Source organism: Panthera leo, chromosome C2, assembly GCF_018350215.1.
Source record: "Panthera leo isolate Ple1 chromosome C2, P.leo_Ple1_pat1.1, whole genome shotgun sequence".
Taxonomy (NCBI): domain Eukaryota; kingdom Metazoa; phylum Chordata; class Mammalia; order Carnivora; family Felidae; genus Panthera; species Panthera leo.
Window position 1 is genome coordinate 93,386,388 of NC_056687.1, and position 26,937 is coordinate 93,413,324.

Sequence of the window (26,937 nt, forward strand, 5' to 3'; positions counted from 1 at the left end):
TGACAGGACCCACACTTGGTCCAAGACTCCCCCACACTGAGAACAGAGACTGGCAGAGAGCAAACATCAGTACATGTGAGCTATTATTCCCCTCGACATACCCTGAGAGAATATAGGAGGCTTTTGGAGCTAAGCAAGTGCTTTGATGATGTAGAGGTGTTTGTCTTGGGGCACCTGTGTGGCTCAGTCGGTTAAGCATCCAACTTCGGCTCAGGTCATGATCTCACGGTTCGTGGGTTTGAGCCCCTCATCGGGCTCTGTGCTGACAGCTTATCAGCTCTGTGATGATTCTGTGTCTCCCTCTCTCTGCCCCTCCCACCTTGTGTGCTCGCTCTCTCTCTCACTCTCAGAAATAAAATAAACATTAAGAAGTTTTTTTAAAGAAATGTTTGTCTTCTGTGTCATAGTAAAAAAGAAACAAAAGGTTTTAGGAACTGGAAAGAGACAAGCCTGTCCTTTTCTGTGCTCCCCCAGACTGAATTTCCACCCTGGGAGTGTGAGAACAAAGTGAAGGTTTTAGGGCGAAGGGGCTAGGGTGTCAGATCCTGTGGTTCTAGATTACCGTGCTAATTTAGCAGCAGTGAGATTCTCCTCAGGTTTGCTTTGTAGCCTGTAATGAAATCCTTGGATATGACACTAAACCAATTTGAAATTTTGTAATAAAGTAATCTCATCAGAGTCCTACTGTTACATAATTATATTTGTGCTTCACAGGTTTGCTTAATAATTCTCTCCACTGTTTGGGTATATGGAGAGAGTACGACAGGGCCCCAAACTGAACTCTTTTGTTCCATGCCTACTCTGTGAGACAGAAGTTGTTTTTCTTTTCTTTCTTTTTTTTTTTTGTTTGTTTTTTTATAAAAATAATGCTGACTAAAAGAAATGAGAGAAACTTGGAGGAAGGTCAGGCGTGGGAAGGGTCCTTAGCCAGATGGGATTCTGTCAATTCAGGACCTCCAGAGAGAGGGGACAACAATAGGTAATGTGGATTTACTCCCCATGTGTACTTTCCTCCTCTTTTTATCTGGGCAACTGTGGCCCAGAGAACTTAGGAAGCTTGCCCAGGTCATATAGCTAATAAACAAGAGAACCAGGACTTGTCTCTATGTAAAGTCTGTGTTCTTTCTTCTCAGTCCTTTTTCCTTAACCCTTTCTGCCCTTGTTCAAAAATTTCAAGGCAGGGATAATGCAAACTGATTCATCATAGCCTTTTCTTGTAAGGAAGCCTTGAAGATGGGGTTTCTTTCTTTCTTTTTTTTTTTTTAATATATGAAATTTATTGTCAAATTGGTTTCCATACAACACCCAGTGCTCATCCCAAAAGATGCCCTCCTCGATACCCATCACCCACCCTCCCCTCCCTCCCACCCCCCTATCAACCCTCAGTTTGTTCTCAGGTTTTTTTTTTTTGTTTGTTTTTAATTTTTATTTTTTTTCAATATATGAAGTTTATTGTCAAATTGGTTTCCATACAACACCCAGTGCTCATCCCAAAAGGTGCCCTCCTCAATGCCCATCACCCACCCTCCCCTCCCTCCCACCCCCCATCCACCCTCAGTTTGTTCTCAGTTTTTAAGAGTCTCTTATGCTTTGGTTCTCTCCCACTCTAACCTCTTTTTCTTTTTTTTTCCTTCCTCTCCCCCATGGGTTTCTGTTAAGTTTCTCAGGATCCACATAAGAGTGAAACCATATGGTATCTGTCTTTCTCTGTATGGCTTATTTCACTTAGCATCACACTCTCCAGTTCCATCCATGTTGCTACAAAGGGCCATATTTCATTCTTTCTCATTGCCACGTAGTACTCCATTGTGTATATAAACCACAATTTCTTTATCCATTCATCAGTTGATGGACATTTAGGCTCTTTCCACAATTTGGCTATTGTTGAGAGTGCTGCTATAAACATTGGGGTACAAGTGGCCCTATGCATCAGTACTCCTGTATCCCTAGGGTAAATTCCTAGCAGTGCTATTGCTGGGTCATAGGGTAGGTCTATTTTTAATTTTTTGAGGAACCTCCACACTGTTTTCCAGAGTGGCTGCACCAATTTGCATTCCCACCAATAGTGCAAGAGGGTTCCCGCTTCTCCACATCCTCACCAGCATCTATAGTCTCCTGATTTGTTCATTTTGGCCACTCTGACTGGCATGAGGTGATATCTGAGTGTGGTTTTGATTTGCATTTCCCTGATGAGGAGCGACATTGAGCATCTTTTCATGTGCCTGTTGGCCATCTGGATGTCTTCTTTAGAGAATTGTCTATTCATGTCCTCTGCCCATTTCTTCCCTGGATTATTTGTTTTTCGGGTGTGGAGTTTGGTGAGCTCTTTATAGATTTTGGATACTAGCCCTTTGTCCGATATGTCATTTGCAAATATCTTTTCCCATTCCATCAGTTGCCTTTTAGTTTTGTTGATTGTTTCCTTTGCTGTGCAGAAGCTTTTTATCTTGATGAGGTCCCAATAGTTCATTTTTGCTTTTAATTCCCTTGCCTTTGGGGATGTGTCAAGTAAGAAATTGCTGCGGCTGAGGTCAGAGAGGTCTTTTCCTGCTTTCTCCTCTAAGGTTTTGATGGTTTCCTGTCTCACATTCAGGTCCTTTATCCATTTTGAGTTTATTTTTGTGAATGGTGTGAGAAAGTGGTCTAGTTTCAACCTTCTGCATGTTGCTGTCCAGTTCTCCCAGCACCATTTGTTAAAGAGACTGTCTTTTTTCCATTGGATATTCTTTCCTGCTTTGTCAAAGATTAGTTGGCCATACTTTTGTGGGTCTAGTTCTGGGGTTTCTATTCTATTCCATTGGTCTATGTGTCTGTTTTTGTGCCAATACCATGCTGTCTTGATGATGACAGCTTTGTAGTAGAGGCTAAAGTCTGGGATTGTGATGCCTCCTGCTTTGGTCTTCTTCTTCAAAATTACTTTGGCTATTTGGGGCCTTTTGTGGTTCCATATGAATTTTAGGATTGCTTGTTCTAGCTTCTAGAAGAATGCTGGTGCAATTTTGATTGGGATTGCATTGAATGTGTAGATAGCTTTGGGTAGTATTGACATTTTGACAATATTTATTCTTCCAACCCATGAGCATGGAATGTTTTTCCATTTCTTTATACTTCTTCAATTTCCTTCATAAGCTTTCTATAGTTTTCAGCATACAGATATTTTACAAAGAGAACACCCTACTAAAGAATGAATGGGTCAACCAGGCAATTAGAGAAGAAATTTAAAAATATATGGAAACAAACGAAAATGAAAATACAACAATCTAAACACTTTGGGATGCAGCGAAGGCAGTCCTGAGAGGAAAATACATTGCAATCCAGGCCTATCTCAAGAAACAAAAAAAATCCCAAATACAAAATCTAACAGCACACCTAAAGGAAATAGAAGCAGAACAGCAAAGACACCCTGAACCCAGCAGAAGAAGAGAAATAATAAAGATCAGAGCAGAAATAAACAATATAGAATCTAAAAAAAAAAAAAAAAAACTATAGAGCAGATCAATGAAACCAAGAGTTGGTTTTTTTGAAAAAATAAACAAAATTGACAAACCTCTAGCCAGGCTTCTCAAAAAGAAAAGGGAGATGACCCAAATAGATAAAATCATGAATGAAAATGGAATTATTACAACCAATCCCTCAGAAATACAAGCAATTATCAGGAAATACTATGAAAAATTATATGCCAACAAATTGGACAACCTGGAAGAAATGGACAAATTCCTAAACACCCACACACTTCCAAAACTCAAACAGGAGGAAATAGAAAGCTTGAACAGACCCATAACCAGTGAAGAAATTGAATCAGTTATCAAAAATCTCCCAACAAATAAGAGTCCAGGACCAGATGGCTTCCCAGGGGAGTTCTACCAGACATTTAAAGCAGAGATAGTATCTATCCTTCTCAAGCTATTCCAAAAACTAGAAAGGGAAGGAAAACTTCCAGACTCATTCTATGAAGCCAGTATTACTTTGATTCTTAAACCAGACAGAGACCCAGTAAAAAAGAGAACTACAGGCCAATATCCCTGATGAATATGGATGCAAAAATTCTCAATAAGATACTAGCAAATCGAATTCAACAGCATATAAGAAGAATTATTCACCATGATCAAGTGGGATTCATTCCTGGGATGCAGGGCTGGTTCAACATTTGCAAATCAATCAACGCGATACATCACATTAATAAAAGAAAAGATAAGAACCATATGATCCTATCAGTCGATGCAGAAAAAGCATTTGACAAAATTCAGCATCCTTTCTTAAAACCCTCAAGAAAGTCAGGATAGAAGGAACATACTTAAACATCATAAAAGCCATTTATGAAAAGCCCACAGCTAACATCATCCTCAATGGGGAAAAACTGAGAGCTTTTTCCCTGAGGTCAGGAACACAACAGGGATGTCCACTCTCACCGCTGTTGTTTAACATAGTGGTGGAAGTTCTAGCATCAGCAATCAGACAACAAAAGGAAATCAAAGGCATCAAAATTGGCAAAGATGAAGTCAAGCTTTCACTTTTTGCAGATGACATGATATTATACATGGAAAATCCGATAGACTCCACCAAAAGTCTGCTAGAACTGATACATGAATTCAGCAAAGTCGCAGGATACAAAATCAATGTACAGAAATCAGTTGCATTCTTATACACTAATAATGAAGCAACAGAAAGACAAATAAAAAAACTGATCCCATTCACAATTGCACCAAGAAGCATGAAATACCTAGGAAGATGGGGTTTCTATCAGTTAAAGAGCCCTGCTGCCTTGAAGTCCTTGTATATCACCCAGTTTAGGAACATGCAGCTGGTGATTTAGCCTGGCTCTTCCTCGCTGAGGGAGCAAGACTATATTATACGGCAGACTGAAATGCTGTGAAGGCCTGACATAAGCAAATAAAAAGAGGCAACACTGTGAGCACTTATATTCTGTTATGCCAGCTATCCTTTAAAAAACACGGTAGAGTAGATATTATGATCACTTCCAATTTTACAGTAAAGAAACTGAGGCACACGGAGGTTTGCTGACTTGTTAAGAATCACCCAACTAGTAAGTGTCAGAGCCAGGATTGAATGTTGACCAACTGACCTCATAGTCTGCACTATAAAACACTATGCTATCTTCTGGATGAGTAGGGAAGGAGAAGGGGTGAAATAGAGTGGTGGAGTGCCCTCTGTGGGATGGAGGGGGAACGGGAATTGAGGGAACCCTGATTTGTAGCTATTGCTGATTTCTGTGATGTGCATATTACCATCATGGCCAGTTTCAAGCTACTGACCTGATGTCAGTTAATTATTAGTATGGTAAGAGAGACAAGATATTGAAGTTAAGGGGGGGAAGAGAGTGTCAAGGAAGAGCAAATTGTTGTTAACTGCCTATAGAGAGGCCAAGTAGGTAGGTCATTGGTGAACCCAGTAAGGCCTGTTTTTTGCCAGAGATTCAGGGCTTCGAGCCAAGCTGTAATGAATTGCCTTCAAAGAGGTTGATCTATGAAAAACCCCTGTCTTCTCTGGGGTAAAGACAGAATCAATCTCAACAGAAGTCAGCTTCCATTGAGAGATTTATCTCCGCTTCTTTCCCTGCCTACTCTAAGCTCACCTGCTACGGCCTCCCCCAAGGCCAACCCTTCCATTTCTTTGCCAGATCCTTTCTTCTTCCTCTAGGGTCTCAATTCACTTGTCATCCCCCCCCCCCCCCCCACCCTGTTCAACATTCGTCTCTCCTTATTCACAGGCTCTTTCCTTACCACCAGGCTCAAGTCTCTCACCTAAAACAAAACAAAACAGGTTTTGTTTACTCTCCCTCAGCCTGTTTATTGTCTGACTGCTTCCCTAATCTCAGCTGTGAAAGTACTCCTCTTCCTTCACTATCTCTATTTCTTCACTCCCACTCACTTTGCAACCCATTACAATCTGGCTCCCAGCCCCTTATCTCTGACTAAACAGTACTTACTAGGTTCGCCAATGATCCCATGACCCCACTGCCAACACCCGTGACTGATTTGGCCTTTCCACAGGCATTTAACAACTTGCTTTTTCTTGAAACTCTCTTCCCCCTTAACTTCTTCAGTCTCTTGTCTCTCTTGCCAGCTAACGATGAATTCTTCCTCTTTTTTTTTTTTTTTTTTTTTCAGGGGGTGGGGTGGGGTAATCTTTTAATGATTGGTTCTTTCTCTTCTGCCTCCCAGCTGTGTTAACAGATGGTGTTCCCAAGATTTCAGTCTTTATTCTCTTCAGCTTTACAATTCCTGCTTTCCCTCAGCAAAACTGACTTCCCTGATGGAATTTAGTGGTGGAATTTACTGTATGGCCTAAAGCCTCCCAGGAATGGTGTTCAGCCAGCCCTATCCTTTCATCAGAGTTGGGTCGAAATGGAGATCCAGCCCCAGCAAGGGAGAGGGAATATGTTTATCCTTGTAATCTGGGTGGGACTAGGAAAGAAGACTTTGATGACTTTCCACCCCTGTTGGAGGAAAGTGATACTGAAAGTGTGGTGGTGGGCAGGAGAGGGAAGTGTGGAACGCCTGCCCCACAGCCACATATATCTGCACGCCTTTTCCCGCCCTCCTCCCTGTCTCCAGCCAACTGAGCATCTATTAAAACTCACTTCAACTTAGCTGATGCTGTGTGCCCAGGCAGCCTCTTTGGACAGCCTCTGTCTCTTCTCTTCTAGGCTGGGTCACATAAAGGTACTAAAGGTACCACATCTCTATTTTTGAAATTTCTGTACCCTATCATAATCATCTGTTGTGAACATCCCTAGGATGTTCCCATGTTTGCATATTTGTAGGTTGTTTGAGTTATTAATAGTTACTTCTGAGTTCTTCCTCCAGGCCTCAGCCCCTTGGATCTCTGACTATACATTTACTGCCTGCATTTTTGGACCCATCTGCCTAGGTATTCTGCTGACTTTAGGGGGAATAATTCTGAAATGGAACTTATCTTTCCATCAACTCTGCCTCAGTGATCTCTTTGGTATAGTTTCCTCCTCTGTATTCTCCAGGGGCAGACCTTCATTTTTCTTTCCGGTAGACAGTTGCCAAATTCTTACAGCTGTTAACCTCTGTCTCCAATCTCTTTTCTCACCAATCTATTATCTATACCACAGCTAAAATTCTTCCCAAAGTAGAGTCTCATTACAAAAAAACATGTCCGAGGTGCCTGGCTGGCTCAGTCAGGGGAGCATATGACTCCTGATTGAGGAGTTGTGAGTTTGAGCCCCATGTTGGGTGTGGAGATTACTTTAAAATCTTAAAAAAAAAAAAAAAAAAAAAAAAGTGTCCAAAAATCTTTGCTGTTTCACCAGGGACAACTAGGGCCTGTACTTAAGGGCATTAATTTACCCTTTCCAGCTACCATTTTTCCAGCTGTACCTTCCATCGTAGGACCAGGTTACCTCTACATCGGAATTTGCGTCTGGTAGTCCTTAGTCCTAATCTGGCCTGCAGGCATGATTTGTTTTGTATGCAAATTAAAAAAAAAATTGAATCAATGCTTTAAAATCAGAGGATTTTTCTTAAAAGTTAAAGTCTTAGAGAAAGTTCAGAGAACTATGAAAGCTTTAAGGAGAGATGGAAATTTGGGGAAAGGGAGGGAATCAGTCAAGATTTAAATTCTGAACTCAGTCCATCTTTTACCGACCTTTGCATTCTTAGAGGATGTAGCAGAGTCTTTAATACAGTAAGTGCCTAATTAATACTTGAAGTATACTTATATGACCTTCGGTAGTTTCTTGCCACAGACCTTATGTTTTCCTGTAGAACAAAAGTTCTGCATTAGTGAATCGCATGTGATCCCTACAGAGGGCTTAAATGTGAGGCATATAATTTGCATGTCAATAAAAAAATCTGCATTTAAAAATACACGCAAACTTTAGCATGTTTAAAAAAAAAACATGACCACAAATTTTCATGCAGATATTCCATGAATTTTTTTTTTTCTCCTGTAGTACGAAATTGAACAGAATCTGCCTAGGAGAATTTAAAAGGTGTTTGCAGGATAAAATGGCCATCACTGGTAAAGTTGGGAGAACCACTGACAGAATTTAAACCTTTGAATATGGGAGATGAGGCAGGTAGTGAGTTACAATAGATGTTTTAAGTATTTAATGTGGTTGGTTCGTGTTGAAATTGAAACCCAGGCTAAGTTACTGATGCATTGGTAGTGTCAGTGTACTATAGCTTTTCCCCAGTTTCCCCTTTCCCCCTTTGACGTGAGCATACAAATGAACTTTTTAGAGACAATTATTTTACATCTGTTTACCCCATAATAATTTCAGAACTTGGTCATCAGTGTGGTCCTCATTACAAATGTACATAATAGGAAAAATGATAGTCCCAGCTTCCCTAGAGATACTGGACAGTCCTTGGGCTCACGTTTCTTCATGCAATGACCTGCTGAATCAGGGGTATAATAATAACAGTTAACCCATATAAGGCTTAGTATGTGCCAGGTGCTACTCTAGGTGTTTTTGCCTGTTTTAAGCTTCACAACAATCTTTTGAAGTAGTTGGTATTATATTTCTGTCTTTAGATGAGAAATCAAGACACAGAGAGGTTTAGTATTGGGATGCCCAAGATCCCACCGCTGGTAAGTGGAGGAACTGGGCTTTTCACTCAGGCACTCTAGGTCTGGAGTCTGTGCTGTTGACCTTGGTGCCTGCTATCCATGCCTCTTAGATTTAGCCTTTTATTTCCATGCTCCCCCGCCTTCGCTTCCCTTGTTTACCTGACCTTCCCATATGTGTCTGAATTAGAGCACTTGCCCAATACTTTCACATCTTGGTTTCCGACCCTTTTCTTTGCTACCCATGCTTCCTCTTCCATTAAGCCACCATTTAGGCTAGAAGCCTTACTGGATTTCATCCCAGGAAGAACAAACAGAAGTAATTCTTTATCTGGATCTCTCTTAGTGCTTGTATTGCTTAGCTAACATCAGCTATTCATTTACAAATCTTGGTTCTCTTCTACTTCCCCAAGCTCCAGAAAGGTTGTCTCTCTCCACCTTAAGCTTCCCTGCCCTTGGAATATATCTCATAATTTACATGTTGAATGAATTAACAGAGAACAACCCCATTCACAAACATAATAACTAACTTGTATATTGAGAAACGGAGTACAGTTTCTGCTTGGCTTCCTTTGATTCTTTGTTGTTCTTTTATTTGTTTTTTGAGAGAGAGAGAGCTAGAGCGAGTGAGCGAGAGAGCGAGAGCAAATGAGCTTGGGGCAGAGAGAGAGAATCCCAGGAGGGGCAGAGAGAAAGTGAGAGAGAAGCAGGGCTCACTGAAGCCGGGGCTTGAGGTCACCCGACATGGGACTGAACTCACAAACCCTGAGATCATGACCTGGCCCAAAGTCAGATACTTAACTACTGAGCCACCAGGTACCTTTGATTCTTGCTTGTCCTTTGATCTTTGGCCATCATACCTGGGTAGGGAGCCAGTGGCCCCCCTATTTTGTTGTGTCTGGTTCCACTGAGGTGTAATGAGTAATGACCCTTCACCCCTTCTATCTCCTCAGGTAGAATTTCTCTCCTAAATCCTAGAATGGTTATGGGGGCAAGTTTTAAGATCTATAGCACTGCCCTAAAGTACTTCAAGAACTTGCCAAGAATTGGTCAATTCTTAACCTGTGGGGCTCTTAACACTTGGCCTGCTTCTTTGTGCTACTGAAACTTTCCAGCTACTTCTAAAGAGGTTTCAGAAAACTTTGTTAATTTGCAATGTTTTTGGAGATGGATCTGAATCTCACTTCACAAATGCAAGGATGCAAGAAATAAAATTTTATTTACTTATTTTATTTTAGCACCTCTCTGACCCTTTCTTATTCCTATCTGCTCATCTGTTTTTCTCCATATAAACTACCCCTTCTTGAATCAACCCTCCTGCCCCTGAGCCACCCTGACAGTATGGTGAACAATGCAGATAGTTGTTGAGAAATTCTGTTCGTGCAAGCGATCTGACACGGTAGAGCTGTTTTTGGAAAGGCATGGGCAAATTGAGTCAAGATTGCATGCATTCAGAGCATGCAGTGCATGAAGGAAACCCGAGGTGGGTTCTCTATAAAATGAGCCATCTTCTCTAATCTGTCTTGGAGAGACAATTCACATCTTTTGCAGCTTTCCTATAATTGAAGAAACTCATATATGATTTGTTTAAAGTATTGAATAGTCTTCACTCGACTTAAAAAAAATAGTCCAGAAAGTAACAGATGCAAGCCTGCCATTGGTTTGTTCATATTTCCTTAGTCCATGCTATCATGCTACTTGTCCTGCAAGAAATGGGATGGATCCTGTGTGTTCTCTATTAATTGATAACGATATTGACAAGTGTGAACTCTAGAATCTTAGTGAATGCAGTGATTCTTAGTTATGTCCTGGCAGAAGTCAGTATACCCTCAGTAAGACTGACATTTTACCACAAAACTCAAATGATGATTACCTTTATCCAATTTGCCAAATTGGATTTGGTTAGAATTAGAATTCTGTGCATGTGAGTTTTTTTAATTTAAATTAAAATATTTTTCATGTTTACTTATTTTTGACAGAGAGAGAAAGAGCATGAGTGAATGGGGGAGGGACAGAGAGAAGCAGACACAGAATCTGAAGCAGGCTCCATGCTCTGAACTGTCAGCACAGAGCCTGATGCGGGGCTCAAACTCAAGAACTGTGAGATCACGACCTGAGCTGAAGTTGGATGCTTAACCAACTGGGCCCCTTCTGTGCATGTGAATTTATTTCCTATCACATACATTTATTTCATAGCAAGAACACTATCAGTTGTGGGGTGCCTGGGTGGCTCAGTCAGTTAAGCATCCAACTCTTGATTTCAGCTAAGGTCATGATCTCAGTTTGTGGGATCATTTGACTCCTGCAAATGACTCCTGCATAGAGCTCTACTCTGACAGCACAGGGCCTGCTTGGGATTCTTTCTCTCTCTGTGTACCTCCTCCACTCGCACATGTGTTCTCTCTCCCTCTTTCTCTTTCTCTCTCTCTCTGAAAATAAATAAGCTTTAAAAAAACACTATCAGTTGTTTTAACTTTTCAGTAAATTGGGCAACTGATACATATAGAAGTTGAATTATTTTATTAATATTTATTTGCTCTGCTGCCTATATTGCCAGCAAACAAATATTAATGAAATTACTGAAATAGCTCTTCGTGGTTAGATTAATGGCCTCTTGTTCTTGTTTTTCATAAACATTGGTTCATGGTGTTATAATGCAGCATTTTTCAGCTCACTTCATGGCCAGGTATACATATATAATAATAATACTTTATATGGGACATTGGGGTAAAGGGCTCTCTGGAGCTTAGCTCCTCAGGGGCTGAGGGGATCAGTATTCTAGCACGTGTGTACCCTCTTAGAGGCACACCAGCGTGCTGCATGCCTATTCTGGGAAGCTGTATTATGGTGCATCACAGACTTTAAATAGTCCTGATTTCTGCTAGTAACATTGTTTCTTGATCTTATGATGACATGAAATGTTTCACTAATCATCAGTGTTCTGTTTCATATTTTCCAGAAGGGCACTGTTACTCTCTAGCTGTCCTTCTTTCCTAGGTTGGAGAGTCTCGAGGAGATATAGTATCTAAATTCATGCACCAGTGTCAGGAAAGTTTCCTGCCTCTTTTTGACACTTGTTGGACACTAGTTGGACTAGTCACTCACTGCCACATGGCTTCCAGTTATCTGGCTTTGAACCGTGGCCATTAAGTCTTACTGAGAGGTTAGTTTGATAAGTCTACTCAATAGGAAGACCTTGTGTAAGAAGTGGAAAGGTTGAGGGGTGCCTGGGTGGCTCAGTCAGTTGAGTGTCTGACTCTTGATTTTGGCTCAGGTCATGATCCCACAGTCACGGGATTGAGCCCCACACCGGGTTCAGGCTGAGTGTGGAGCCTGCTTGGGATTCTCTCTCTCTCCTTCTCTCTTTGCCCCTCCCCTGCTCATGCTCTTGGTCTCTCTCAACATAAATAAACATTTTTTTAAAAGTGCAAAGAGGGGAATACACTCTGTAGGGTCTTTGCTGGATGGATGACTTGGGTCTCTTCTCTCTTTGCTCTTTCTCCAACCAAGTAACTTCCTGCAGACACTTAATGCAAAGCTCAATGCCCTCAGGTTCAAAGGACAAGTGATGGCAGACTGTATGTTCTTTGCACATTTCTGAAAAGCTCCTGGTAACGTCTGAGGCGTTCTGCTTCTCAGTGCTGGAGCCAGAGTTAACTGGCTGTTTGCCTTTCCCACACTCATTTCTTTCTTCTACTCTCAAAACAACCGACACATTTAAGTATATAAGCTACAAAACACTTTAAAGATACTTATAGTAAATATAAAACTTCTCTCTCTTTTATTTGCATTTAGATAAAGTATTCTTCCTCAATTCCTAGTGTGTTATTGGACCTGTGATTGCTGATGGAGAGGAGGAGGAAAAGGACTAAATCCTAAAATGCACAAGTCTTAGTTTTCAGTCCTAGAACTACCACTTATCCAGCCAAACGGTCATGTTTAATTTCTAAGCCGTCTTGGTAAAATGGGACTGATGATACCTGTCCAATTTCCCTCTCAGAGCTAATCCGAAAAATCAGATCTCATGTATGAAAATACTTTGCAGGCTCTAAAAGCAAAAAGTAAATATAATTTGTTATTGTATTAAAAGTGGGCAGTGGGTCCTCAAGAGTACTGTCAGCTGCTTGTAGGAATTCAAACACCAAGAGTGGGTGAGTGTGGCCCTGGTGGTGGTGGAGTTGACTCATACCCTCCCTCTGTGTTCCCTCCCTCTCCCTGCAGAGCAACCTGATCCACTACCTGGGCCTGAGCCATCATCTGCTCGCACTGAATTTTATCATCGTTTCTTTTGGCAAGAAAAGCGCCTGGTCGTCTCCTCAGGTGAAGGTGACCGATACTGACTTTGACGGTGTGGAGGTCAGAGTGTTTGAGGGCTCCCCAAAGCCAGAAGAGCCTTTGAAACGCAGCGTTGTTTACATCCATGGAGGAGGCTGGGCTTTAGCCAGTGCAAGTATGTCCTGGTCACTGTCAGGTTGTTTGGGATTGTGGTTGGCCCTGGGAGGGATGTGTGATTGAGTTTGACTTCCTTATTGGGTAAGGGCCATTTGACTTGGTTCCCCTGGACAGTCTCAGCTACCTCTATTATCCCAGCAGGATTGTCAGTAGTGTCCCCTTTTTGCACTCAAAGGGGTCCTGGTTTTTGATGATTGATTCTATGATTACCCTACATACATAAAGGTTTTGCCCACCTGTTTACTGCTTGTTAATTCAGGCCCACTGTTTTGAAAATATTTCCTGTGACCGAAATCATAGGCTAACTCATGTGAAGGGCTGACAATAGCTTTCTCCACCAAAACAAGTTGAAGTTTCGCTGGGCTGGAATAGGAGGAAATTATCTGCAGCTCTTTTGCCAACTTGTGTTTGAAGACATTTTTCTATGAAATAGGACCAGTGTTTCTGAATACCTACATTAACTCATCCACGTTCCATCTGCTTATGAAACCAAAGATGAAACTATAAAGGGTGTACCACCATTAGAAGGAAACAATGCTGCAAAATTCAAGAATATTCTTGTTGGTGTCGGATAACTTTCATGAGCAGAACACATTCAAAATGGCAGGCAGCCAAGTGGAGCAGCCTGGTGGAAAGAATACCAAGGAGGAAGTAAGGGCCTTATCTCTGCCTGTCATTATGGAGCCACTACCGCATCGTTAGCCCAAAGCTTTTGGCATCCCCTAGGTTTAAGGCAATGACAACTTGTTCCAGTTTGTGTTTTTATATAACATTTGTTTCATGTGGCAAAGGCCAAAGAAGTATAACTGTTTCTTATAATCCCATTTCATATTCATTATTTATTCTTTGATTTCACGGATTTGTTCAAGTTTTCAACAGATGTTTACTAAGTAGGTTTGCCCAGGACTGAGGGGTTCTCTGGGGGTACAGGACTTCCAGTAGAAAAACTCAAATAGTTATGTACAATCTTACACTTTTGGTTACCCTAATGTGTGCTAGGGGATGAGAATACAAAAAGGAGTAACAGAAATGATTGCAATCTATATAGTATTGGACACTTGCCCAGTGAGACATTCCTTGGAGACCAGGAAGTGTAAGTGCTGGAAATGGCATGGATTATGAGTTCACATGACCTTTTCCCCATAATTTTGACTGATCACTCCTGCCAGAGGAAGAGCTCGGGCTGTGGGCTCTCTGCAGGTGGTTATGTAGTTACTGAACTTCTGGTTCTAAGACTGCCTTGGAAAATGTATAATTAAAGTAATATTTGGCTCTCTGTAGGCAAATTCATCTCTTAGTTTATTGAAAGAAGAGCTAAGGGATTCAACTTTTATGTATTAAAATTGTTTGTCACTGCACATCTTTGGATCCTGTTTCTAAGAATGCTAAGACTTCCTAAAATTCTATTTTTTATTTGTTGGTTTAAACAGAATATCCTGTTCTTCAAATTGGAAGAATTCAATTGAATTGCAGCAAATAAAGATATTAAAACAGAAAAATTATGTAGTTCTAAGGAGGTAACTCTTCATCTGCAGTGTTTTTTGAAAACACGTATGTTTGAAGAGCTACAAAATCAGAATTTGGTGCATTTCACATAGCCTATTATGAAATCAATGGCTACTTAGTTAAAAACGCATTCAAAGGTAACCTAATATGGATGTCCTGTTATTTTATACTAATTGCATTTTATCAGAAACCAGATTTAATTTTTGCATTTGTATATGTAACCCTATTAATGATACATATTTCGATATTTGCTTTTTATGGTTTTTATTATTAATAACTTAAGTGCAAGTCTAAGAGCAATCCACGATTAGCAGAATTTAAGAATGGACAGTGTTAAGTAACTTGTTTAATAATGATTGTTCCTTTGTCTCTTTTAGAAATCAGGTATTACGATGAACTGTGCACAGCAATGGCTGAAGAATTGAATGCTGTCATTGTCTCCATTGAGTAAGTAATTAATACTAGTCATAAAAAAATAATTTTTAAGAAGGGATCTTAGATAACCATCTAGTTACTGTAGTTTGTAATCAGTAAAATAAAGTGCAAAATACAGATCCAGAAAGATGAAGGGATTTGCCCAAGGTCACACAAAATGATTTTCTGATATAACATAGAATTTCTTGAACTAGTTTTATAACACCTTGAATTATCTTTTTATTTTAGTTTTGAAAACTTCTGGAAAAGTTCTGAAAAGAATTAACGGAAATTGAGGAAAATATACGATCAGTTATCTGCAGGAAATAATTTTGTTTACTACCTTTTAAAATTTAAAACCAGGGGTGCCTGGGTGGCTCAGTCGGTTAATCATCCGGCTTCAGCTCAGGTCATGATCTTGCGGTTTGTGGGTTCAAGCCCCACCTCAGGCTCTGTGCTGGCAGCTCAGAGCCTGGAGCCTGCCTCGGATTCTGTGTCTCCCTCTCTCTCTGTCCCTCCCTTGCTCGTGCTCTGTCTCTCTCTCTCTCTCAAAAACGAATAAACGTCAAAAAAATTTTTTTAAATAAAATTTAAAAACCAATTAGGAGTTGGAAAAGTCATTCTGCTGGAGTTCCGTTCTGTATCTCAGACCTTGTAAATGTAATGTGTTCAGCAACTCTCAGTCAATGCCGTTATTGTCATTAGTATTAATAATACTACTAACAGTATGACTAATAATTATAGCAATTGTGGCGATAGTAATAATACAGAAATCCTGGTACCTGTCCTGTGGCAGGCATGTGCCAGTGAGTGCATTTACATACATTGTCTCTCCTCCTTCAGACCTTTGTTCACATATCATCCTTTCAGCAAGGCTTTTCTTGATACTATTTAAAGTTGCAGCCCACTTTTCCTGTTTTATTTTCCTCCAGAACTGTCATCAACCTCTGACAGACCATAATAAATATTTAATACATAATAAATACTTATCATGTGTGTAGTGTGCTAGGTTGAAATAGACTAAGCAAGTTCCATGAAGAGAGGGATTTTAGGGATTTTTGCCTGTTTTGTTCACCATTTGTTTTAATTTTTTTTAATGTTTATTTTTGAGAGAGAGAGAGACAGACAGACCATGAGTGGGGGAGGGGCAGAGAGAGAAAGGGAAACACAGAATCCAAAGCAGACTTCAGGCTCTGAGTTGTCAGCACAGAGCCCCATGAGGGGCTCAAACTGACAGACTGCAAGATCATAACCTGAGCTGAAGTCCGACGCTTAACTGACTGAGCCATCCAGGAGCCCCTGTTTTGTTCATTGTTAATCATTAGTGCCTGGAGACATCCCTGGCAGATAGTGAGTATTCAATAAATATTTACGGAAGGAATGAATAAGGAGTCTTTCTTAATTCTCATATAAATCATCCAAGGTAAGTATTTTGTTATTTTTCTCATAGATGAGGAAATTGAGAGCCCAGAAGTTAAGTAACCTTCATAAGGTTACATAGCTAGCAAGTTACATAAATAGAGTGAGGCATTAAACCCAGGTGTTGAGGCCCCTATACATTTTTAATCCAATATCAAGCCAGTATTGAAGAAAGCTGATAATGCTGAGCGACAAGATTATAACATTAACCACTTTCCACACCCGGAGCTCATCCAGCTCTCTTCTTCCCTCTGCCTATCTCCACCATAGCTTATCCCCTCTGTGCCCTTGCTCCAGATCTGAGACCTAAGAGAATCTGTTCTTCTGCAGGGTCTGGGAAGGGCTGGTGTCCCAAGTCACTTGGGCAGCTGTGATCCTGGAACAGAAGACTTCGTCACACGGAGCAGTGTTATTGCTCCTCCTTAGCAGATTTGCCCTCCGAGACAGCTCTGGACAGCTCCCAGCCTTCCCTGGCCTCTCCACACACCACCCAGGTCACTCAAGGGCCCTCAGTGCAGTTTTATAATGTAGGAACCTTCAAGTAAAGGATTGCATCATCTAGCCTGGGCAGCTGGCCAGAGAAAAGCAGGAGCTGTTTAAGTAGCTGAGCCCCATTATAGAGCTAGACCCTACAGCTCAGAACTGAGGAACCAGCCTCATGGACTTTTCAGTGGTTTCCTGTGTAGCTCCAGCTCCTCAAATCCTCAAAAGCCTGAGAAAAGGAGGGAAACTGGGCTTACTTAACTTGGCACCGTGAGGATTCTCCACACAGGCCTTACCATCCAGGGCTTCAATATAAGCAAAGGGCAACGTGCCTAAATTCTTCCTACATGCCCTTCTCTACCCGTCACCATCTGTCTCAAGTAAAACAGGTGTTCTTTTAATTCCAGGCTTATCATAAAACATAGATAGGATGTTTTTAAGATTTCTTTTAAATCTAGAAGGACTGCTCTCATCTTACCTTTCCATTGTGCCTCATCTATGTAGTGTACTATCCACAAGTTTATTACTGGGAGGCGTCACAGCAGTAGGCAAGTACTGTTACTCATGACTGCATGACCTCAGGCAGATCATTTAATGAAATGTGCAAACTGGAGTTAAGAATCCTTCCTGTATATCTAGAATGTGAGCTACTGGGAAGAGAAATCATGTCTTCTTTCCTTTGGTTCCCATCACCTAGTGCAAGACTTAGAACATGTAGGCTAAGTAAAACACATGTTGAGTTAGGTCAGTGACTCCAGAGAATTGTCATGAGTATCAGTTTGGACAGTGGAGGCAAGAGGGCTTCAGATACTCTAATGCACTAGACAAGTCTGGAGGATCAGTGCTCTAGCCATGGAATGGAAAGACCCAACTTACAAATTTATTTATCAACTGTGTGTTTGGAACTCACAGCACTCCTTTGCAGAAATCAAGAGCTAAGGTGGTTAGAATCTAGGCCAGCCAGCCCACAAAAAGTCACATAACCTATGCTCTAGTTGAAGGATAGCCAATACCACGTGGTCCATGATCATGCTGTTTCTCTTGGAAAGTATATTCAGCTACCTAACTTGGGAACATATTTCTTCTCACTGCTCACTTCTTTCCTCTTTCTTCTATTCCACAAATGTTTATTGAATTTCTGTTATGTGCCAGTAACTGTGTTACACTCTGCTGACATAACAGTGTAAAGCAATCATAATCCTGCCTCCTGGGGGTTACAATCTAGATGAAAAAACAAAACACAAGTAAGGTTAAATTATGGTAAGTGATATGAAGTAGAAGGCATCAAATAGGTAATATCTTACCTAGTTTAAAGGGTTTATTATTAATAGTATTAATAAGAATGTGAATAATAATTATAGCAATTGTGGTGAAAGTAATAATGCAAAAATCCTGGTACCTCACCAAATAGGTAAGATCTTACCTAGTTTGAAGGGTCAGAGAATTCATGTCTTAAAGAAAGTGATGTTTGCATTGAGCTCCTAAGAATGAGCAGAATCTAGTTAGACAAAGTGAGTTGGTCATGAGAGTCCAGAGTGGTGTAATGAGAAGGCTTGGGAGGAAGGGGAGAAAGCAAAGAGCGCGAAGGGAACAAAACATAAGAGAAGACAGATGGGGAGATTCCTGGCCATGAATAAGGAAAATAAGAAAGAGGAGTGGATGATTTGAGAGTCTTAGGAGGATGATGGACCCCTGGTTCTCCTGGAATTCTACCTTCTAGTGGGGAGGCTGTCTGGAGACCACTGCTCCTTATCCTTGAGGGCCATAGGTTTGGGTGGCGGCATGGCTTAGCTTCCCATGGGGTGTGGCTCCGGGGAAGGTTATAGCCTGAGGAAGCTGGTAGGCAGTGGTTGAGGGCAGCCCTGGTAATGGAATCACTCCCATGCAGCGAGTACCAGGAGCTGGAACGCCTCAGTTCATGTTGCTGGTGCTGGCTCACAGTTCTGGGAACAGACCCAGCAACTAAGGTAGATAACAGCCTTAAGGTATAAAAATAGACCATGCTTCTGTTCAGTTGCTTCTACAATACGATGCTGTTCTTATATATCAGTTGCCCACAAATATTTGTTAAACAAATAAAGTTCATCTTATACTACGCAAGTAAGATACATGAATTCATGCTCATTTATATAATCTAGGAAGGTCCTATTTTATGTTTCTAAACCTATTTTCATAAACCTATTTCATAGTGCACTGTATCTTTTTACCTGTAGTTTATATAATAAGACACAGTACTGAAACCATAAGACATAAGGAAGATTTAATTTCTTTTTTTTTTAAAGTGTTTATTTTTTTGAGAGAGTGCTTAAGCAGGGGAAGGGTAGTGAGAGGAGAACAGAGGATCCAAAGCGGGCTCTGCACTGACAGCAGCGAGCCCGATGTGGGGCTCGAACTCACAAACCACGAGATCATGACCTAAGCCGAAGTCAGGTGTTCAACCTACTGAGCTACCCAGGTGCCCCTAATTTCTTTTTTTTTTTAATGTTTATTTGCTTATTTTGGAGAGTGAAGGAGAGAGTGAGCAAGGGAGGGGCAGAAAGAGAGGGGGAGACAGAATCCCAAGCAGGCTCCTTGCTGTCAGCACAGAGTGCGATGTGGGGTTCGAACCCACGAACCGTGTGATCATGACCTGAGCCAAAACCAAGAGTTGGATGCTTACCCCACAGAGCCACCCAGGTGCCCCCATCTTTTTTTTTTTAAAGATAAAATGTCAGATAATAGCAAAGGAGGCATGTTGGATGTGATTAAATTCTATTTAATCTACTTAATTCATTACTTCTACAAGGCATCTTCGTTGCTTTTTTTGGGTATGGAAAACTGTTTTTAAGTTGTGCTTTGCTTTTAGTTAAATCTTTTCTACACTCCAACTCCCTATTTTATGTAGGTGGAGACATAGTCCCATTCCACCAAATGTCAGGTGGCATTGTGCACACAGCACTTGAAACTTCACAGAGCTGTAAAGAATGTTGCTAATGTAGACAGAAAAGAAGCTGGAGTACTTATCTTAGTCTGTGGCAAACAGGGTTATAAGGAAGGAGATCTTTGTGTTTCTCTTTTTAATCCATAAAATTAGATGAGTGCAAGCTGACAAAATCAGAGTGCTTTTGGGAGGCTCAGTACACCACACATCTCAGTAAATAGTTGTACAAATAAGATGCTCAGAAGAACACAGAGTGACGGGGACCTAGCTGTGACTTGCTCTCTGTTCCTTTTCCTGCTCTTCCTCTGAGTCCTGAGGAGAGAAATCCTCATGCATCACTCCGATCTGGGCAGCACCGGATGGTGGGCAGATCAGATTCCTGAGGGTTCTCCTCTGAAGAAGGAAAGATTTGAAAATTTCCCTTTCACTCAGTCCAGGCCAACTTTCGCCAATGTAAAGGCCAACATCACAAATAACTTAATGCTAGAGAAAGATAATGTGCTTCTTTTAAGAAGTAGCTTGTTTTCTTTTCTTCCTTATCCTTAGCTAATGAATCTCTCCTGTTTAGACATATTCGACTAATGTCTTCTTGGCTGTGTTTTCTAGTAACCTGAAAAATCCACTGGTTTCACTCTTGTGGTTTAGGTCTTTGAGAATTTCTGGGGAGCAGGGGGTAATCGGAGCTTTTACAAAAAGCCTGTGATGCAGCTGCGGAGCACCTGACTGCAAACCACAGTGAGGCTGTGAAGCTAGCTTCCACCCACACCTGAGCTCTAGGAAGCTACGTTTAGCTTCTGAAATTGTGAAAGGAGGCCAGGGGGAGGAGGCACTAAGCCTCCTTAGGCTTTCATGGCCACCTGGGAGTGCTCTGGCGCCTTTGTTACCCTTGTGGGTATAGGCAAGGTTTGGTCTGAATGGGAGGAGGCAGTTTAGATAAACACCAAGAGCCTGGGGAGATCCCTGCTGTGTATATAGATAAGTCTCAGAAAGTCTTAAATTGTGAACTGTGCATCAAAGAATCGCTTCATTAAAAAAAACTTTTTTTAATGTTTGTTTTTGAGAGAGACAGAGAAAGAGCGTGGGATCACAGTTCTAGGCTCAGTCACTCCTAGGGTTTTGGCAAAGCATCCTGACCTCTTGTCAATTCTTTTGAATGTCATTCTTGTCCAATCAGCCAAGCCTTCACTGATCTCAGCTCTCCCTTGCTGAATGGCTGGCAGTCAAAACTATTGCAGGGGCAGATTTTGAGAATAGAAACAGAAAGGAAGAACTTTCCTTAACCTTAACCTTTATGCTTCCACTTTTGTGCAATTTTATTATATGTTTATTTTATTATTTTTTTATCTTATTTTATTTATTTATTTTTGTGTTTCTTTAATAGAAAAAAAGCATCTGCCTGGTAGAGGAATAAAGAGATTCTTCCTCTGGAGTTGTCTCTCTCAAATAGAGAGCATAGTAGGGATGTAATTGATTTGTTTCAGATAACCCCTGCTGAAGACAGGGATTCTTTAAGACTGAGGAACATAATTAACCTTTTTACGTTCTCAAGGTGAATCTATTGAACTCTTCTCAGGAGATGGTAAGAGGGAGCGTGGGGAAGCCAAAACAGAAAAAAAGGAAGGAGATTTTATTTTAATCCTACTGAATCTAAAGGAGTATAATTTCATTCCAGTGTATCTCCTGTATCTTTCACCTATGTAGCACTGCATGAAGCAACCTCAGTGTCCTTGCCTGCAGCTCAAGTTTGTACACACTGTTGCCAGGTTAGGTTATTTTGAGGGACAACGTGTATCACAATGCTCATAGAATGCTAGTGTCATTCAGGACTTCAACTTCAGTGGGTTTGGATCAACTCCCCCCACTCTGGGCTTGTGTGCATGTCTGCTTTGGACTTAAGAAAGACCTTGTAAGTCTTTCTGAGCATCTCTCCATTTCCCTGGTACCGTGAATAAAGTAGGTAATAAAGTAACAGACCAGAGGCATGATACTGCTTATCTTAGGTACGTGTACATCAGAGTCTTTAGTACATAATTATGACTTTCCATCTTTCTAGAGGAAATAGAGGTGTCTGTGCTATGACCTATTGTTCGACTTTGAGAGCTCCAAGGAAGGAGAGTGACTTTTGGCTGGACTCGGAGAGGGTTTCATGAAAGAAGTGGCATTTGAGATTAAATTTACAGGATCGGAACATTTGATGAGTTGCTGGGGGAAGGGCAGAGAGAATAGAGACCAAAGCACTGGGGAAGGTAACAGGCAGATGTGTTCGGAGAACAGTGACTGTATGGGCTGGACTCTGTGATATTTCTCAAGTTTGGCTGTGCGTTAGAATTATTGGGGGTGGGCGGTGGGGGGAAGATTTTCCTTCAAATATAGACATGCTAGGCTCCACCCCAGACCAAATACTTTGGAATGTTTCATAGATGGCCTCAGGCCTCAATGTTTTTGTAAAACTCCCAGGATTATCCTAGGATGCATGCTGAGTTGAGAAACCCTGAACTACGCATAGAATACAGGAAGTAGGGGCACCTGGGTGGCTCAGTCGGTTAAGCGGCCGACTTCGGCTCAGGTCATGATCTCGCAGTCCGTGAGTTCGATTCCCGTGTCGGGCTCTGTGCTGACAGCTCAGAGCCTGGAGCCTGTTTCGGATTCTGTGTCTCCCTCTCTCTCTGACCCTCCCCCGTTCATGCTCTGTCTCTCTCTGTCTCAAAAATAAATAAACGTTAAGAAAAAAAAAAATTAAAAAAAAAAAAAAAAGAATACAGGAAGTAGAGGCCTTGACGATGTGCCCCCAGAGTAGGTAGGTTAGGAACAATTTCTTTTTTTTTATGTTTTTTTTAAAGCCATATGGCTTATCACTTTCCTCGCCACAGGTGGTGCCATATGACATATTTTATATGTAAAAGTGTAAAATAAATCTTTAAAGTTTTGTTTGGAAGAAAGAAAAGTATATTCATAAAGATGCACCACATGCCAGGCACTGTGCTAGGTGGTTTGTTTGAGAATATTTTTGCAAAACCATTGAAATCATAAGGGGTGTCCTGTGATGTCAGAAGTCTATAGTTCTGAGAATTTACTGCTTTGATGAGGTCATGAGAAAACACACAGACACACATTTAAAAGGCTGTGGATTTTCAAGAATAAGAATATTTTTTAAGGCAGGGGTTACATGTGGGTTTTGAAGTCAGTGGTGAATTCACCACTCAGCTTTGCCACTTAGCTGTTGTAGACAAGTTATGCATCCTCCTGGAGCCTCATGTTCTCATCCTTTTCTTTCTTTTTTTTTATTTTTTAAATATTTTTTTATTTATTGAGAGAGAGAGACAGGGCATAAGCAGAGGAGGGGCAGAGAGAGAGGGAGACACAGAATCTGAAGCAGGCTCCAGGCTCTGAGCTGTCAGCACAGAGCCCAACACGGGGCTCGAACCCACGAACCATGAGATCATGACCTGAGCTGAAGTTGGACACTTAACAGACTGAGCCGCCCAGGCGCCCCCGTCATGTTCTCATTCTTAAACCCACGGGTTTGCCCTGCAATTTGAGTGAAACACATCTGTAGCATATTTGGCGGGTGCCTCACCTAGCAGAAATAAGATAATTTTTATAGAGTGTACACATTTGTTAAACTGATTAAGCTTCATTCCTGAGTTTACAAGCAAATTTTGTATTTCTATAGCAGGAGGCATGTGCAGTTAACAGATAGGCAGAAGCCAGCACTGCAGAGTCATCTATCCCTGCAGTGAGCTGGGCAAATTGTGACTATACCTGCCATAAATTCATCAGGTGCTTTAACTCAAGATCTATAATTGTGAAATTAAAAAAAGTCAGAATCCTTTCAGTACTTTGCAGAGACCTATCTTTAAACAAAAGCTGCAGACAAATACATTTATACTTGCTTTCTTTGGCTATAGCACTCATAAATTTTCTTCTGACTCTTGAGTGTTCTGTGGCTATAAAAATATTACAGAACTTTTATACTTCTCAGGTCAAATTCAAGTTACTTTCAAGGCTTATCTTGAACTGGGTGACCTCAGAAATGTATAGTTTCACTATATTTTCAAATCTATGAAAATAGTGTCCCTTTTTATTGAATAAAATTAGAGAAAGTTTTGAGCTTGAACAAAGAGAAGGGTTTAGGAGGTAGATCTTTAAGGGCACCAGGAAGACGCTTGTATTATAATCTGTTGGGTTTTTTTTTTAAGTATGTTTACTCTGCTATCTGAGCCAGTTATTAATCAACTGATAAGATTGTGGCAGTAGCAGGGTATCTTTTTTCTTAATTAGAAATTTCTTTTTTTTTTTTTTTTAAAGTTTATTTATTTTGAGAGAGACAGAGTGTGAGTAGGGGAGCCAAAGAGAAAAAGGGGGAATCTCAAGCAGGTGTGCACTCGAGAACTGTGAGATCATGACCTGAGCTGAAATCAAGAGTCAGATGCTTAACCAGCTGAGCCACTCAGGTGTCCCACCAATTTCTCTTGATTCAAAGTCACTAGACCTTTTGGGAAATAACATCTGAAGATTCAATTCATGTATGTGTACTGGTAGAATATGCTCTGTCATATTGGGCTACCAGGAAAACAGTTTATTATGATATATGGAATCTTGCTGAGACAAAATAGCCCTTATTCTCACAACTTGACTCATGAAGGACATGTGTGTTTATTTCATTGAAAGAATTAAGAATTCAGCTTGGTAAACTGAAGTTCAAATTGAGATCAAGTCCTAAAACTGGGGGTAAATGGAATCATATAAGATGGCGCCATCTAGTGGACACAATTGTATAATCCTACTCCTTTCACTCATTGATCAGTAGGATAGTAGTACTATATAGCATAGCAGCCACTTTAGGGCATAATGAAATTCAATGGGACAAAAAACATTTTGGATGATTAAATGATCACCGCAGATAGGAAAATAAAAAAGAAATTAGAAAAATTATTTTATCTGTTATAAGGTAACCACTGAAGGAATGTCACATTTAGGACTTTTAAAATGCAGTAATCAATATTCACTACTTCTCAGAGTATTTCACAAATGTTTGTTCATTTGATTGTATTTGCATTGAATGGCAAGATAATTAGCTGGATTTTAGATGGGAGAAAATAAGTTTCTAAGAATAGGTATGTTAATTATAAAATGAAAATGAAAAGACCTGAGGTTTTTTTTGTTTGTTTATTTCTTTGAAGAGAGAGAGCACGATCAGAGGAGGGGCAGAGAGAGGGAGAGAGAATTCCAACCAGGCACAACACCATCAGTGCAGAGTCCGACATGGGGCTTGAACCCATGAACTGTGAGATCATGACCTGAGCCAAGGTCAAGAGTAGGACGCTTAACTGCCTGAGCCACCCAAGCACCCCGAGACCTGAATTCTTAATATTACTAGATTTTAATTAAGTACTTAGTTTCTATTCCACCTTGTTTTTATCTGTGTTTGACTTATTTTACAAATAAAGTAACTTTTTGGTGCCCCAGTTTCTTTTGTCTGCAAAAGGAAGGTATGTTAATAAAAGGGTTTACTGGATGGATGATTATGTGCCTAGCACATTGATAGATACTGGGAACACAGCGATGAATAAAACATAGTCCTGATTTCAGAGAACATACTCTTCAGAGGAAACACATAAATAATTTTAAGATGAGGCAGTAAGAACAGTAATATACTCCAGCACATAGAAGGATCAAGGAAAGGCATCAAGCTCAGCCCCAGAAGCAAGTGGAGTTATAGTCAAGGAAATCTACCTGGAGGAGTCTAAACCCATGAGTAAGGCTTAAAGGCTGAGTGAGAATTAATAGGGAAAGAAGGAGGAGGCTGAGAGGGCACTCCAAGCAGAGACTACCAGCAACTATGGATTTGTAAGATATCATGGATGGGGTATCTGACACAATTTTGCTGTGTTTCTCAAGTAAATCATGAAGGATCCCATATGGAGTCATTAAACAGGAGACCGATGAAGTGGTTGATGTTGCCAATTCACCTTCTAATCCATAAGTGTCGTGAATTGAACACTGATTTCCAGAAATAAAATTCCCAAATCTGTTACGGTTCTACCCATATCTTAATAATCAACATCCACCTTTAACTTTGAAGTTGTGTTTCATGGCTGATGATAAAAAAGGGGGGAAAGATTATTGCTAATACAAAATCATTACATTTTTAATCCCTTTTTCTTTAATGTTTATTTTTGAGAGAGGGATAGAGTGTGAGCAGAGGAGGGGCAGAGAGAGAGGGAGACACAGAATCCGAAGCAGGCTCCAGGCCCTGAGCTGTCAGCACAGAGCCTGATGCAGAGCTCAAACTTACGAATTGTGAGATCATGACTTGAGCCAAAGTTGGATGCTTAACCGACTGAGCCATCCAGATACCCCCAAATCATTACATTTTTAAACTAAGTATTTGATTTGCAAGAAAATGAATGGCTCAGGGGCACTTGGGTGGCTCAGTTGGTCAAGCATCCAGCTGTTGATTTTGGCTCAGGTCATGATCTCACGGTTCATGAGCTGTCAGTTAAGAGCCTGCTTGGGATTCTCTCTCCCTCTCTCTCTCTCTGCCCCTCCCCCACTCATGCTCCCCCCCAACCCTCTCTCTCTCTCAAAATAAACTTTTTTTTTAAAAAGAAAATGAATGGTTCAATTTTATATTTATTTCAATCCTTACCTGTTTACTTCTGTGTCAAAAGAACCAGCTTCCCCATAAACTTTAAAGGGCCTATAAAGACTTGGTGAAGTCCTTAAATGAATACAACTTTTGTCTTCACAGATACAGGCTAGTTCCAAAGGTTTATTTTCCTGCACAAATTCATGATGTTGTACGTGCCACGAAGTATTTTCTGCAGCCAGAAGTCTTACACAAGTATTCGGTTGACCCGGGCAGAATTGGCATTTCTGGTGACAGTGCTGGTGGGAATTTGGCTGCTGCTCTGGGCCAACAGGTAACAGATTGCCCTGACATGCTGGTGGTAAGAGGATTCTCACTAACCTGCAGACCTACAAACATATTCTTCGCTATGTATGGCAAAGGCTTAGCAGGTAGGCTGGTCAGTATGGGGCCAAGTTATTCAGATGACTGCGCTGGGAGAATTCTCGGATCTTTCTGAAGTAGCAAGAGGGGTAATTGAAAGAGATGTCACCTCTGAGTCCTTGGAAAGTCCCTGATTACAATTAATATGAAAGATGGGCTAACAGTTTAT

At 40.9% G+C, this 26,937-nt stretch overlaps 1 protein-coding gene across 3 annotated transcripts in view; it reads left to right on the forward strand.

Annotated features, from left to right (window-relative positions):
- The window catches only part of NCEH1 (neutral cholesterol ester hydrolase 1), a 58,933-nt gene that overhangs the window by 28,796 nt on the left and 3,200 nt on the right, over positions 1-26,937 (forward strand). The window contains exons 1-4 of one of the 3 annotated variants that reach the window (XM_042956076.1): positions 8,553-8,583; positions 12,781-13,009; positions 14,895-14,964; positions 26,508-26,679. In XM_042956076.1, the coding sequence (XP_042812010.1) occupies positions 8,563-8,583; positions 12,781-13,009; positions 14,895-14,964; positions 26,508-26,679 (492 nt within the window). In that variant the 5' untranslated portion in view covers positions 8,553-8,562. Of the gene's footprint in view, positions 1-8,552; positions 8,584-12,780; positions 13,010-14,894; positions 14,965-21,576; positions 21,660-26,507; positions 26,680-26,937 lie in introns of those variants that run through there. The other 2 variants (XM_042956075.1, XM_042956077.1) reach the window with 2 other exon arrangements.